A 16,231-nucleotide genomic window follows, 5' to 3' on the forward strand; every position below is an offset into this window, starting at 1 on the left:
ACACTGTAGGGGCATAGTGCTCATGCACCTATGCCCTCATCTGTGGTATAGTGCACCCTGCCTTAGGGCTGTAAGGCCTGCTAGACGAGTGACTTATCTATGCCATAGGCAGTGTGAGGTTGGCATGGCACCCTGAGGGGAGTGCCATGTTGACTTAGTCATTTTCTCCCCACCAGCACAGACAAGCTGGCAAGCAGTGTGTCTGTGCTGAGTGAGGGGTCCCCAGGGTGGCATAAGACATGCTGCAGCCCTTACAGACCTTTCCTGGCATCAGGGCCCTTGGTACCAGGGGTACCAGTTACAAGGGACTTACCTGGATGCCAGGGTGTGCCAATTGTGGAGACAAAGGTACAGTTTTAGGGAAATAACACTTGTGCCGGGGCCTGGTTAGCAGGCCTCAGCACACTTTCAAATCATAACTTGGCATCAGCAAAGGCAAAAAGTCAGGGGGTAACTATGCCAAGGAGGCATTTCTTTACAGGTGCCTATGGAGAACAGGGGTGCTCTGGTTCCGGTCTGCTGGCAGGTAAGTACCTGCGTCCTTGGGGAGCAGACCAGGGGGGTTTTGTAGAGCACTGAGGGGGGCACAAATACGCACACAAAACACACCCTCAGCTGCACAGGCGGCGGCGGCGGCCTGGTGCAGTGTGTATAGTTGGCACCGGGTTTGCTATAGAAAGCAATGGAGGGACCCGGGGGTCACTTAGGCGATGCACAGGGGGGCTTCTCGGGCCTGCCACTGACTGGGCTAGGAAGAGGGCCCCCTGCTTGTCACTCCTGCACTGGAGGTTGGTTCCCTTCGGTCCTGGGGGCTGCGGGTGCAGTGCTTGGTCCAGGCATCTGGTTCTTTGTTACCAGGCAGTCGCGCTCAGGGGGAGCCTCTGGATCCTCTCTGCATGCGTCACTGCGGGTTTTCAAGGGGGTCGTCTCAGGTTACTCACGAGTCGCACTACCTATGCCACAGGCAGTGTGAGGTTGGCATGGCACCCACAAGCTGTGAAGCAGTGTGTATGTGCTGAGTGAGGGGTCCCCAGGGTGGCATAAGACATGCTGCAGCCCTTAGAGAACTTCCCTGGCATCAGGGCCCTTGGTACCATTTACAAGGGACATATCTGGGTGCCAGAACAGTGGTGCTGGGGCCTTGTTAGCAGGGTCCCAGCACACTTTCAATCATAACTGGCATCAACAAAAGGCAAAATGTCAGGGGGGTAACCATGCCAAGGAGGCATTTCCTTACATAAGGTAATCCTTATATCTGGGTGGTGCATGCACCATTTCACACAGACTGCTATGTCAGGGCTTTAGTCACAGATTGTATGGGCCCCCATTGGTGGCACAATACATGCTGCAATCCATGGGGGACCCCTACTGTATCAGTCTCTTGGGTACCTATGTACAATATACTTGGGACTAACAGGAGTGCACCAACATGCCAATTGTGGGGTGTAAAATGTTACTTATCAACTAAATTTATGGGCGAGAGCACCAACACCAGGGTCCTGGTTAGCAGGATCCCACTGTACTACAGTCAAAACACACTGACAACAGTCAAAAAGTTGGGGTAAATATGTCCGAAAGGTGCTACTTCCCCTCACTGGACTTACTTCAAATGTATAAAATAAATAATAAATGTTACATGTAGGGTAATTATCATGGTGCTTAAAATAACTAAGTTTAAATTTGTACTATAGAGTGTTAGGGAATATGCTTTTTATTGTGATCATTATATTCAGATCTTATATAATGTAATAGATTATAGAGATGGGTTTGAGAAATGTTGCCTGTCACTCAAAAACTCAGTCATATTGCATTTGATTTGTTCGTGAACTTCTGTGTTGGTCCTTTTCAGATTGGTGCTGTTTGATATATTCGTGAATATACTTGCACAGAATCTTGCAGAGCCTGCCTATGATGCTGATGTGGCACAGCTGGAATACAAACTCATTGCTGGAGAACACGGATTAATTATTAAAGTGAAGGGATTTGACCATAAACTACCTGTAAGTACCTGTAATTATTTGGAAGTTATTATATGTTTTTGTGCTCATCTAGTTTAGTTTAGAAGTCAACGGCATTAGTGAAAATATTGAAAAATTATGTATTGGATTATTGAAATATCCATATTGACCTATTATGCTCTACAAATAATTTAGCAAATAAGATTAATTGTAACACAGGATTATCTGATAGAGACTTCTAGTTGCACATTCCTTACCTTAAAATTTCCCCCAGGCATCAGACTGCATCCGGAGATTTTTCTTTGAGCAATAGCCTTGCGCGTCGGTGGGTGGCGTTGGTCGAGTCCGCTGGCGTCGTCGCCGTGATGACATCGGGAGTAGTATATAGACACCACCCTCTCGCAGTGACGTCAGTTCTTTTTTTTTCCGTGGCACGCGCTAATCCGGAGAAGTGCTAACCTGGTTTTTTTTTTGGGACCGACTTCGACTGTTTTGTTGAGTTTTTGTGAGAACTGTGGTGCGTCGAGGATGTCCCCGAAGACCAGTTTTAAGCCATGCGAGGACTGTCATCGTACATTGTCGATGACGGATGCTCATCGGGTTTGTCTGTGGTGTCTTGAGCGCGACCACGACCCGAAGTCGTGCTCTGAGTGCTGAGCCATGCACCTGAAGGCTTTGAGGGAGCGCTCCCTGAAGCTTATGGCGGCCCGGCACGCGACTCCTCGTAGGTTCCGGTCTCGATCGAGAGGAAGGTCTCGAGACCGGTTGCCGAGCCATCACCACTCGTCTTCTTCCAAATCCTCGGGTCAAGATAAGAAGTCAAAGAGATCTCATCGCTCTCCGACTTCGCCCTGTCTCTCGGCTGACGCAATGCGGGAGAAACATCCACGCACAAGGCCTCCGTCCGAGTTTCCCGGAGCCAGAGCGACCCCTCCCAGCTTACAGAGTTTTATGAGGCCATGCGCCTCATCTTTTTGCGGTCTGACCCCAATACAGCACCTTCGGGCCCAAGGTGTTCGGATAAGGGGCCTTCAGGTTCTGTGCTGGCGGCTTCGGCTCTGGCCACCGAGGTCACCCCCAGATCCGCGCTGGTCGCACCCTTGAGACCTTTCCTGGCCCTGGGTCAATTGTTGATGCTTCCGATGTCGGTAGTGCCCACTATTGACGTCAACCTGACTCTTATCCCTGATGACTTTGAGTCTGAGCGGCGTCGGCCAACGCCACCTTTGACTTTGATGGGGCCTATTCGCCCCTGGTCGTATTCGGTCCTTATTTGTTATGGATTCGAATATGGGGAGGAATTGGCGGGGTCCCTGGACACTTATGAATACCAGGATGACCCTTCTATGGACTGGGCTCAGGAATTGGGCTAAGCCAGTGGTCTTCCCACAATTGGCACAGCCCTGGCACCCAGATAAGTCCCTTGTAAATGGTACCCCTGGTACCAAGGGCCCTGATGCCAGGGAAGGTCTCTAAGTGCTACAGCATGTCTTATGCCACCCTGGGACCCCTCAGTCAGCACATGCACACTGCCTCACAGCTTTTGTGTGCTAGTGGGGAGAAAATGACTAAGTCGACATGGCACTCCCCTCAGAGTGCCATGCCCACTTCACACTGCCTGTGGCATAGGTAAGTCACCCCTCTAGCAGTTCTTACGGCCCTAAAGCAGGGTGCACTATGCCACAGGTGAGGACATATGTGCATTAGCACTAGGCCCCTACAGTATCTAAGCAAAACCTTAGATATTGTAAGTGCAGAGTAGCCATAAAGAGTATATGGTCTGGGAGTTTGTCAAATACGAACTCTACAGTTCCATAATGGCTACACTGAAATCTGGGAAGTTTGGTATCAAACTTCTCAGCACAATAAATGCTCACTGATGCCAGTGTGGAATTTACTGTAAAATGCACCCAGAGGGCATCTTAGAGATGCCCCCTGAATACCAGTCTGACTCCTAGTGCTAGGCTGAACAGTTTCTGCCATCCTGCCGCAACCAGACGAGTTTCTGGCCACATGGGGTGAGTGCCTTTGTCACTGTGGCCAGGAACAAAGCCTGTATTGGGTGGCGATGTTTCTCACCACCCGTTGTAGGAACTGTAACACCTGGCGGTGAGCCTCAAAGGCTCATGCCTTTTGTTATAGCACCCCAGGGCGTCCCAGCTATTGGAGATGCCCGCCCCTCCGGCCACTGCCCCCACTTTTGGTGGCAAGGCAGGAGAGGAGAATGAGAAAAGCAAGGAGGAGTCACCCACCAGTCAGGACAGCCCCTAAAGTGTCTTGAGCTGAGGTGACCCCTGCCTTTAGAACTCCTCCATCTTGAGTTTGGAGGATTCCCCCAGTATGATTAGGGATGTGCCCCCTTCCCGTCAGGGAGGAGGCACAAAGAGGGTGTAGCCACCCTCTGGGACAGTAGCCATTGGCTACTGCCCCCTGACTTAAACACACCCCTAAAAGCAGTATTTAGGGGCGACCCAGAACCCAGGAAATCAGATTCCTGCAACCTACACAAAGAAGAAGGGCTGCTGACCTGAAAGCCCTGCAGAGACAACTGACTTGCCCCCAGCCCTACCGGCCTGTCTACAGAGTGAAAGAACCTGCACAGCGACGCATCCAACAGGGACGAGCGATGTCTGAAACCTCAGAGGACTGCCCTGAACCGAAGGACCAAGAAACTCCCGAGAACAGCAAAACTGTTCACCAACAGCAAAAAGTTTGCACCTTTGAAGCCACTTTTAAAGAACTCACTCTTCCTGCCAGAAGCGTGAGACTTCACACTCTGCACCCGACGCCCCCGGCTCGAGCTCCAGAGAACCAGCACTGCAGAGAGGACTCCCAGGTGACTGCGACTAGTGAGTAACCTGAGACGACCCCCCTGCAAACCCACAGTGACGCATGCAGAGAGGATCCAGAGGCTCCCCCTGACCGCGACTGCCTGGAACAAAGAACCCAACGCCTGGACTAAGCACTGCACCCGCAGCCCCCAGGACCGAAATGAACCAAAATCCAGTGCAGGAGTGACCATCCGGCGACCCTCTGCCTAGCCCAGTCGTTGGCTGGCCCGAGAATCTGCCGCCATCGCTAGAGTGGCCCCCGGATCCCTCCGTTGATTTCTACAGAAAACCTGACGCCAACTTTGCCTACTGCACCCGGCCGCCCCTGTGCCGCTGAGGGTGTGTTTTGTGTGCCTGTTTCTGTCCCTCCTCAATGCTCTACAAAAACCCCCTGGTCAACTTCCCGAGGATGCAGGTACTTACCTGCCAGCAGACCAGAACCGGAGCACCCCTGTTCTCCATAGGCGCCTATGTGTTTTGGGCGCTCCTTTGACCTCTGCACCTGACCTGCCCTGTGTTGCTGGTGTATTGACTTTGGGGTTGCCTTGAACCCCCAATGGTGGGCTGCCTATGCCCAGGAGACTGACTGTGTAAGTGCTTTACTTACCTGAAAAACTTAACCATACACACCTCCCCCAGGAACTGTTGATTTTTGCAGTGTGTCCACTTTTAAAATAGATCATTGCCATTTTAACATATACTGTTTGTACTACTGCTTTAATTCAAAGTTCCCTACTTACCTGTGTGGAGAACCTTGCATTTTATGTATTTACTTCAAATCTTGAATCTTGTGGTTCTAAAATAAATTAAGAAAATATATTTTTCAATATAAAAACCTATTGGCCTGGAGTGAGTCTTTGAGTGTGTGTTCTTCATTTATTGCCTGTGTGTGTACAACAAATGCTTAACACTACCCTCTGAGAAGCCTACTGCTCGACCACACTACCCCAAAATAGAGCATTAGAATTACCTACTTTTGCCACTATCTTACCTCTAAGAGGAACCCTTGGACTCTGTGCACACTATTTCTTACTTAGAAATACTATATACAGAGCCAACTTCCTACATTGATGACTCAGCGGTGGGGTCTAAGACTTTGCATTTGCTGGACTACTCAGCCAATACCTGATCACACAACTAACTTCCAAAAATTGTCATTAGAAACTGATTTTTGAAATTTGAGCTATTTTTCTAAACTTTTTAAAAGTCCTGCTAGGGCCTTGTGTAAGTCCCTGTTAGCATTTCTTTTAGAGTTTAAAAGTTTGTAAAAGTTTGGATTAAGTTCTACTAATAGTTTTAGATTCCTAGAAAGTAGTATCCCAACTTTTAGAAAAATAATGTCTAGCACAGAAGAGATGGTGGTGGAACTCAACCTCACCCCTTACCTGCATCTAAGGATGTCAGAGTTAAGAAATCTCTGTAAGATGAAAAATATAAAAACTGGATCAAACCCTACCAAAGTACAGCTCCAGGAGCTTTTGGCAGAGTTTGCTAGAGACCACCCCTCTGACGATAACGTTACAGAGGGGGAAACTAGTGACCTGTAGGATAATTCCCTCCCTCCTGTCCTAGTTAGGGAGGCCAGGGTCCCTCAAACCCTGACTCCATAAGTGATAGTCAGAGATGCTGCTTCTCCCACAGGGGAGTCCAGCAACTCTGGAAGCATTGAGGGCAGCCTCAATGAAGATGACCTCCTGTTAGCCAGGATGGCCAAAAGATTGGCTTTGGAGAGACAGCTCCTAGCTATAGAGAGGGAAAGACAAGAAATGGGTTTAGCTCCCATCAATGGTGGCAGCAACTTAAATACGGTCAGAGAAAATACTGACATGCTAAGAATCCCCAAAGGGATTGTAACAAAATATGAATATGGTGATGACATCACCAAATGGTTCACATCTTTTGAGAGGGCTTGTGCAACCAGAAAAGTAAACAGATCTCACTGGAGTGCTCTCCTTTGGTAAATGTTCACTGGAAAGTGTAGGGATAGACTCCTCACACTCTCTGGAAAAGATGCAGAATCCTATGACCTCATGAAGGCTACCCTGATTGAGGGCTTTGGATTCTCAACTGAGGAGTACATTATTAAGTTGAGGGGGGCTCCAAAATCCCCCGAGCCAGACGTGGGTTGATTTTGTTGACTTCTCAGTCAAAACACTAGATAGTTTGATTAATGGCAGTGGTGTAAATGATGATGAAGGGCTGTATAATTTGTTTATGAAGGAACACCTTTTAAGTAATTGTTTCAATGATAAACTGCATCAGCATCTGGTAGACCTAGGTCAAATTTGTCCCCAAGAATTGGGAAAGAAGGCAGACCACTGGGTCAAGACAAGGGTGACCAAGACTTCCACAGGGGGTGACCAAAAGAAAGGGGTCACAAAGCCTCCCCAGGGGAAGAGTGTTGAGACATCCAAGGGAAAAGATAGAGTCTTCTACAGGGCCCCAAAAACCTGCACAGGAGGGTGGGTGCAAAGCCTCTTCACAATCCTCATTTGGATACAAGGGTAAAAACCTTGATCCAAAAAAGGCCTGATGTCGCAGCTGTAGTCAGCATGGACACCAAACTGGAGACAAGGCCTGTCCCAAGAAAGGTTCCACTTCAACTACTACTCCAGTTAGCACTGGAATAGCCAGTCTCCAGGTGGGATCAACAGTGTGCCCAGAGCAAATCAGGGTCCACACTGAAGCTACATTAGTCTCTGAGGGTGGGGTGGACTTAGCCACACTAGCTGCCTGTCCGCCTAACATGCAAAAATACAGGCAGTAGCTCTTTATTAATGGGACTAGAGTAGAGGCCCTGAGGGATACAGGTGCCAGTGTCACTATGGTGACAGACAAACTGGTTTCCCCAGGACAATACCTGACTGGACAAACTTATCCAGTCACCAGTGCTGACAATCAGACTAAAGTACATCCCATGACTATGGTAACTTTAGAATAGGGAGGGGTCACTGGCCTGAAACAGGTGGTAGTCTCTTCTGCTATACCAGTTGAATGTCTGATTGGAAATGATCTAGAGTCCTCAGCATGGGCTGAGGTAGAACTCAAAACCCATGCAGCCTTGCTGGGTATCCCTGAACTGGTCTGTGTCAAGACTAGGGCACATTGCAGAGCTCAGGGTAAAAAAGAGGTGTTGGAGTCTGGAATAATGGCCCAACCCTCCAAGAGAAAAGGAAAGAAGACTAAGGAACCAGCTTCAGCACAGAAAAAGAAACAGAACCTCTCTTCTCAGGAAGAAGTTCTATCCACTGAGGGAACTGACCCTATGGAGTTAGAACCTTACCAGTTTGAGCTCTTGGACCCAGGGGTACCCTCAAGGGAACAACTGTGCAAGGGGCAAGAAACATGTCCCTCTAGGCCTAAGGCAGCAAGCTGCTGAACAAGAAAAAAGAAATGTCAGTGGAACCCACAGGGTCTATTGAGAAGATGGACTCCTTCACACTGAGGCAAGAGATCCCAAACCTGGTGCCACTAGGAGAGTGGTAGTGCCTCAGGAGTTTAGGGAGTTCATTCTGACCTTAGCCCATGACATTCCCCTTGCTGGGCATTTGGGAGAAACCAAGACATGGGAGAGGTTAGTAAACCATTTCTGTTGGCCCAACATGTCCCAGAAGGTAAATAAGTTTTGTGCCTCCTGTGGCACCTATCAAGCCAGTGGTAAGACAGTTGGGCATCCAAAGGCCCCCCTCATTCCACTTCCAGTGGTGGGGGTCCCCTTTGAAAGAGTGGGAGTGGATATAGTGGGTCCACTTGAACCTCCCACAGCATCAGGGAATCAGTATATCCTGGTAGTAGTGGATCATGCTACTAAGTTCCCTGAAGCAATTCCCCTTAGGTCCACTACTGCCCCTGCAGTAGCCAAAGCACTCATTGGTATTTTTACCAGAGTGGGATTTCCTAAAGAGGTTGTTTCTGACAGAGGTACCAACTTCATGTCAGCTTACCTGAAACATATGTGGAATGAGTTTGGGGTGACTTACAAATTCACCACACCATCCACAAACCAATGTTCTTGTTTAGAGATTTAACAAGACATTGAAGGGCATGATCATGGGGCTCCCTGAAAAACTCAAAAGGAGATGGGATGTCCTCTTGCCATGCCTGCTTTTTGCCTACAGAGAGGTGCCTCAGAAGGGAGTAGGGTTTTCCCCCTTTGAACTTCTGTTTGGCCATCCTGTTAGGGGACCACTAGCTGTTGTGAAAGAAGGCTGGGAGAGACCTCTCCATGAGCCTAAGCAAGATATAGTGGACTATGTACTAGGCCTACCTTCAAGGATAGCAGAGTACATGGAAAAGGCAAGTAAAAACCTTGAGGCCAGCCAACAACTCCAGAAGATGTGGTATGACCAAAAGGCTGCTATGGTTGAGTTTCAGCCAGGGCAGAAAGTCTGGGTTCTGGAGCCTGTGGCTCACAGGGCACTTCAGGACAAATGGAGTGGCCCTTACCCAGTACTAGAGAAAGAGTGAGGTCACCTACCTGGTGGACCTAGGTACTAGCAGGACCCCATATAGGGTGATCCATGTTAATTGCCTAAAACTTTTCCATGACAGGGCAGATGTAAACATGTTAATGGTTACATATGAGGACCAGGAAGCAGAGAGTGAACCTCTCCCTGATCTCCTCTCCACTGACCCTAAAGATGGCACAGTAGATGGAGTGATCTATTCAGACTCCCTCTCTGGCCAACAGCAAGCTGATGACTGCAGGCAAGTCCTCAAGCAGTTTGCTGAGCTCTTTTCCCTAACCCCTGGTCAGACACACCTGTGTACCCATGATGTGGACACAGGAGACAGCATGCCTGTCAAAAACAAAACCTTCAGACAGTCTGACCAAGTTAAGGAAAGCATCAAAGTGGAAGTCCACAAGATGCTGGAGTTGGGAGCGATTGAGCACTCTTGATCCCCAAACCTCACACCAAAGATGGCAAGAGAGAGATGAGGTGCCAGATGTAGCAAAGGGTTTTACCCATTCTGTGTCTATGGGAAAATGTGTTCGTACATATGGCCCTAGGTTCTGTGTGGACTACAGAGGACTTAATTCTGTCACCAAGACAGATGCTCACCCCATTCCAAGGGCAGATGAGCTGATTGACAAATTTGGTGCTGCCAAATACCTGAGTACCTTTGACTTGACATCGGGGTACTGGCAAATAAGAATGGCACCTGGAGCAAAAGAGAAAACAGCATTATATACACCTGATGGGCACTACCAGTTTGCTGTGATGCCCTTTGGCTTAAAGAATGCACCTGCCACCTTCCAAAGGTTTGGTGAATCAAATCCTTGCTGCCTTGGAGTCCTTTAGTGCAGCTTATCTTGATGATATTGCTGTCATTTCCAGCTGGCAGGATAACCTGGTCCACATGAAGAAGGTTTTGCAGGCCATGCAAGCAGCAGGCCTCTCTATCAAGGCATCTGAATGTCAGATAGGGTAGGGTACTGTAGTTTACTTGGGACACCTTGTAGGTGGAGGCCAAGTTCAGCCACTCCAACCCAAGATCCAGACTATTCTGGACTGGGTAGCTCCAAAAACCCAGACTCAAGTCAGGGCATTCCTTGGCTTGACTGGTTACTATAGGAGGTTTGTGAAGGATTATGAATCAATAGTGACCCCCCTCACAGAACTCACCTCCAAGAAAATGCCCAAGAAAGTTAACTGGACCTTGGACTGTCAAAAGGCCTTTGACACCCTGAAGCAAGCAATGTGCACAGCAACAGTTTTGAACGCTCCACATTACTCTAAGCAGTTCATAGTGCAGACAGATGCCTCTGAACGTGGCATAGGAGCAGACCTGTCCCAAACAAATGATGATGGCTTTGACCAGCCTGTTGCTTTTATTAGCATGAGGTTACTCCCCAGGGAGCAGCGTTGGAGTGCCATTGAGAGGGAAGCCTTTCCTGTGGTACTCACTTCCTAGTTCAAACTGACCACAGACCTCTCAGTTGGCTCATGCAAATGAAAGGAGAAAACGCTAACCTATTGAGGTGGTTCATATCCCTACAGGGAATGGACTTTATAGTGGAACACAGACCTGGGACTTCCCATGCCAATGCAGATGGCCTTTCCAGGTTCTTCCACTTAGAAAATGAAGACTCTCTTGGGAAAGGTTAGTCTCATCCTCTTTCGTTTGGGTGGGGGGAGGTTGTGTAAGGAAATGCCTCCTTGGCATGGTTACCCCCTGACTTTTTGACTTTGCTGATGCTAAGTTATGACTTGAAAGTGTGCTGGGACCCTGCTAACCAGGCCCCAGCACCAGTGTTCTTTCCCTAAACTGTACCTTTGTCTCCACAGTTGACACAACCCTGGCACTCCGGTAAGTCCCTTGTAACTGGTACCCCTAGTACCAAGGGCCCTAATGCCAGGGAAGGTCTCTAGGGGCTGCAGCATGTCTCATGCCACCCTGGGGACCCCTCACTAAGCACATGCACACTGCCTCTCAGCTTGGGTGTGCTGGTGGGGAGCAAATGACTAAGTCGACATGGCACTCCCCTCAGAGTGCCATGCCAACCTCACACTGCCTGTGGCATAGGTAAGTCACCCCTCTAGCAGGCCTTAAAGCCCTAAGGCTGGGTGCACTATACCTCAGGTGAGAGCATATGTGCATGAGCACTATGCCCCTACATTGTCTAAGCAAAACCTTAAACATTGTAAGTGCAGGGTAGCCATAAAGAGTATATGATCTGGGAGTTTGTCAGACACGAACTCCACTGTTCCTACAAGCCTGCAGAGAAGGAGGAAGACGACAACTGCTTTGGCCCCAGCCCTACCGGCCTGTCTCCAACTTCGAAAACCTGCTCCAGTGACTCATCCGACCAGGACCATCGACCTCTGAAGCCTCTGTGGACTGCCCTGGACTACAGGACCAAGAAACTCCCGTGAACAGCTGCCCTGTTCAAAATCAGCTGCTACTTTGCAACAAAGAAGCAACTTTCAAGACTTCATGTTTCCCGCCGGAAGCGTGAGACTCTACACTCTGCACCCGACGCCCCCGGCTCGTCCTGCAGAAAACCAACACCTCAGGGAGGAATCCCCGGCGACTGCGAGCCCGTGAGTAACCAGAGACGACCTCCCTGAGCCCCCACAGCAATGCCTGCAGAGAGAATCCAGAGGCTCCCCCTGACTGCGACTTCCTGTAACAAGGGACCCGACGCCTGCAACCAACACTGCACCCGCAGCCCCCAGGACCTGAAGAAACTGAACTTCGCAGGAGTGACCCCCAGGCGACCCTCTGCCTTGCCCAGGTGGTGTGGCTATCCCGAGAAGCCCCCCCCCCCATGCCTGCCTGCACCGCTAGAGTGACCCCCGGGTCCCTCCATTGAAACCTATACAAAACCCGACGCCTGCTTTGCACACTGCACCCTGCCGCCCCTGTGCCACTGAGGGTGTGTTTTGTGTGCCTACTTGTGTTCTTACTTTGAAATAGTATATGCAGAGCCAACTTCCTACACCCAGGTATTTGAAGGAGGTACAGTGCCCACACTACATCCTCTGGACATGATGAGGGTCGCCCCCTACCTGCCGTTAGAGGGAAGACATAAGTCTCGCTCCTATTTAAGCAGAGCCCCGAGAGGTCACTAAAGCTGTCCAACTTAGACAATGTCCAAGGTAGTCCAGACTTGCCATCCCTGAGATAAATTAAAATATAATCTGCATAGAGTGAGATAATATGTTCTACTTGCCCCCACTCCACTCCACCCCTCGGCCTCTGCCCTCCATCCGGAACCGAGATGCCAACTGCTCAATAGCCAAGGCAAATAATAATGGGGACAGCAGGCAGCCCTGCTTAGTGCCTCTACATATGGAATATGCCTCTGAGACCGTACTGCCCATCCTTACTCTCGCCAGGGGTGTTGCATACATCAAGTCTACCCACCTCGCCCAGCCCCATACGGCACATCACCGTCCGCAAGTAGTCCCATCTAAGCAAATCAAAGGCCTTTTCAAAATCTATCGCTAGGAGCATCGCATCAGAGGGCTTCTCCGTCTGAGGCATTGGCAAAAGAGCTAATAGGCGTCTTAGGTTCAGTGAAGGGCTTTGTGCCAGGAATAATCCGTTTTGTTCTTCATGTACTAAGTTGGGGACATGTCGGAGAAGTCGGTTGGCCGTGAGCTTACTTAGAATTTTAAAGTCACAGTTCAACATTAACAGCGGGAGGAAGTCAGTCACTGATACCTCTCCAGTGGCCCGCTTGGTAGTGGGACCACTAAAGCCTCCCTCAATGAGTCGGGTAAGAGACCCCGCTAGAATGCCTCTGCGTACATTTCAACCAGTTGGGGAGCCAGAAGAGCCGAGTATTGCTTATAGAAGTCCATTGGGAGGCCGTCTGTGCCCGTTGTCTTCCCCGCGGCTAATTGCGTGTTGGTGTCCTGGACCTCCTCTAGTGTCACCGGCCCTCCCAACCTGTCCCTCTCTTCATATGCCAAGACTGGCAGGCGCAGCGGATGTAAGTAGACATTAAGCGATTCAATCCCTAACGTGTCTGGGCTTCTATAAAGAAAGGTATAATACTCTTTGAAGGCCTCATTAATGTCACCTGGTTTATATATGTGCAATCCCCTCATGTCACGCACACTCACAATAGGCGATCCCTCCCCCCTGGATTTCACCAACCACGCGAGCATCTTACCCAATCTGCCCTCCTCTGCCTGTATCGAGGCCTAATGTCTCTGCACACTGTGGCATCTCAACTGCTCCTCAATCCGGGCATGAGATATCTTCGCTTCCTCAAACCTGTCACTTTCCAACTCCGCTCCACTCCCTTCCTTTTCCCCCTCATGGATGACCCGTTCCAGTTTTATTAGTTCCCGCTCCAGTGTACGCTTTATCCCAACTGTATGCCCCATGCAGTGACCTCTTACTGCGACCTTGAGTGTTTCCCACTCCACACATCTGGCCGAAGCGGATCCTTTATTGATATTAATGTGATCCGCAAGATAAGAGCGGAGTGCCTCCCTATATGCCTGATCTTCCAAAGCAGTGGGGCCCAATCTCGACACTGGTATAGGGGGTCTATCTTCAGTCGCCCTCCAGGTAAGCAACAAGGGGTTATGGTCAGAAAGGGAGCGCCCCAGGTATTCAGAGTGCATCATTCCCTGCGCTACATTGACAGAGCATACCACCCTGTCTATCCTGGTATGTAACTGGTGCAGGCTCGAGTAGTAGAAGTAGTCCCTATCCTCAGGGTGCTGGCTATGCCAGACATCCACAAGACCCCAATTCCCGTAAATGTTTAGCTATCTTATGCAATGGTGCACCTACCAACGGTGGAGTGGAGCGGTCCAATTCTATATCAGTCACACTGTTAAAGTCCCCCCCTATCAACAGCCCCCCTCCCTGCTGGCGTGTGAGATGACTCGACAGGTGCCGCATGAAAGGGATCTGATCCTGGTTAGGGGCATATACACTACTCAGGACAATTGGGATTCTATCAAGCATACCTACCACAATCACAAACCTGCCCTCTCGGTCCACATCAAGGGTTCTAGCCTCAAAAGGGACTCCCGTCTTGACCCATACCAATGCTCCCCTAGCATAGGCAGAATACCTGGTGGCAAACACCTGTCCTCTCCATCTTCGCCTCAGTTTATCTATTTCACTGGCAGTGAGGTGGGTCTCCTGCAGCAGAGCCACGTGTACACCCCTTCGTTTCAGTTATGACAACACTCTGTCTTTTGGAGGTGGACCCCATCCCCCTTATATTTCAAGTTAGGAAGTTTTAATCGGCCATGTCGGAATAACTACGTCAATTGGGGGCTCCCATGTCCCCCCGGCGTTTCGCTCCCCTCCCTCCATCTGCTGAACTTCGTGTATGCAATACTCATCACCCACGTCACCATCAAAGTACTCAACTGTAAACCCCAACTCCCCGTCCCAGGGCGCCTCTCAAACTGTAGGTTGCCCATGAAACAGTGCAACCAAGTCAACAAGTTAGTTAGAGTTCTTGCCAGTCTCAACGGAGTGGCTGAGAAACCAGCAGGGGGGTGGATCCGTGCCCGTCGGGGCCTTGAACGTATTACTCTCCTCACCTCGGGGGCCAGACTACAGTATCACTCAGCCCAGTTCATCTGCAGTCTTTGGTGTCACCTTCAGGGCACCTATGGAATGGTCAGAACCCTCTCCGGAGGACACTGATGCACGGTCTGAGTCTCTCCAACCGCTGTCCGCTGAGGACGTCTCCCCGCACATGGACGCTGCCGCCTCCAGCGCCTCCTTTTCACCAGTTCTTTTTGAGCCAGGGTCGGTTCAGTTCGCAGGCGGTTTCTGTCACGCTGTCTCCTCTGGCTTCTGTGGCCTGCGCGGCCTTGTCTGATCATTCTTGGTGCAATGGGCCCCCTCCCATCCTATCGCCTCCAACCATTCCCATGCCTCTTCTGGTTTTTGGAAGTACGTGGTTTTACCATCAACGATCACCCTCAGTTTGGCTGGGAAAAGAAGTGAGTACTGAATCCCTTCATCCCTAAGGGCCCTCTTCACTGCCAGGAATGAGGCCCGCTTGATCTGGACCTCCACTGTGAAGTCAGGAAACAGCGTCACCACACCGTTTGCCACCCTGAAGGGCCCGGCGTCCCTGGCTCTCTGGCGCAGGATATCCCTGTCCTTGTAATGCAACAGCTTCACCACCACCACTCGAGGTGGCCTCCCCGGCGCCAGAGGTCTTGAGGGCACCCAATGTGCCCGCTCCAGAGTGAAGAACGGAGTAAAGTGCTCTGGGGCCACCACCGTACGCAGCCATCCCTCAAATAACTCCACCATGTTTGTTCCTTCCCCTCCCTCCGGAAGACCCACGATACGTACATTGTTCCTGTGGCTTCTCCCTTCGGCTCCTTCTGCCCGTCGCTCTAGTCGCTGGACACGATCAGTTAGATGCAAAACCATGGCTGCCAGGGCATCGTGTTTCGGTGTTAGCTCAGTTAACGTTATCTCTGCCTCTTTCACTCTGTCCGTCAGCTTTTGATGGTCCGCCCTCAACAGACCTACCTCTACTGCCACTCGGTTAATGTTGTGCCGCAGGGTCGCCTTGGTATCCTCAATTGCACTCAGGTTCTTATCGAGGGTGGCCTGCAGCTGGGGTTGCATAAGGTCCTCCATGTTCCCCATACTGTGGTCGCTTGGGGTTTTACGGTTTAGTGCTTTGCCTCTGGTCCTGCCCCTGGAAGTCATTCGCAGCGTGAAATGTTTTATGCTAAACGTCCAACGGGCCGGGGGGCTACTCGTCGAAGGGTCACAAACACTTGCAGGTCCCTGTCTGGGTGCTCTTTGGCCTAGACCACGATGTCGGTGCAACAGCTCTCTGGCTTGGAGGGCAACCCCCCTCCGTCTCTCTCAACCCGCTGCAAGGTTCCCTGCATGCCCTTCGCGCCAATGCAGTGCTTCGCGGGTACTGGCCACACTCGCCCCTCTCGCTTTGTGGCTCAGGCACCGAGGCTTCCAACAGGTTTGGTG

General features: G+C 50.4%; 1 protein-coding gene across 1 annotated transcript in view; it reads left to right on the top strand.

Annotated features, from left to right (window-relative positions):
* The window catches only part of NRDC (nardilysin convertase), a 780,134-nt gene that overhangs the window by 485,923 nt on the left and 277,980 nt on the right, over positions 1–16,231 (top strand). The window contains exon 20 of the mRNA XM_069232676.1: positions 1,850–2,000. Coding sequence (XP_069088777.1) covers positions 1,850–2,000 — 151 coding nt within the window. The remainder of the gene's footprint in view (positions 1–1,849; positions 2,001–16,231) is intronic.

The sequence above is a fragment of the Pleurodeles waltl genome, chromosome 4_2 (assembly GCF_031143425.1).
Source record: "Pleurodeles waltl isolate 20211129_DDA chromosome 4_2, aPleWal1.hap1.20221129, whole genome shotgun sequence".
Lineage (NCBI taxonomy): Eukaryota > Metazoa > Chordata > Amphibia > Caudata > Salamandridae > Pleurodeles > Pleurodeles waltl.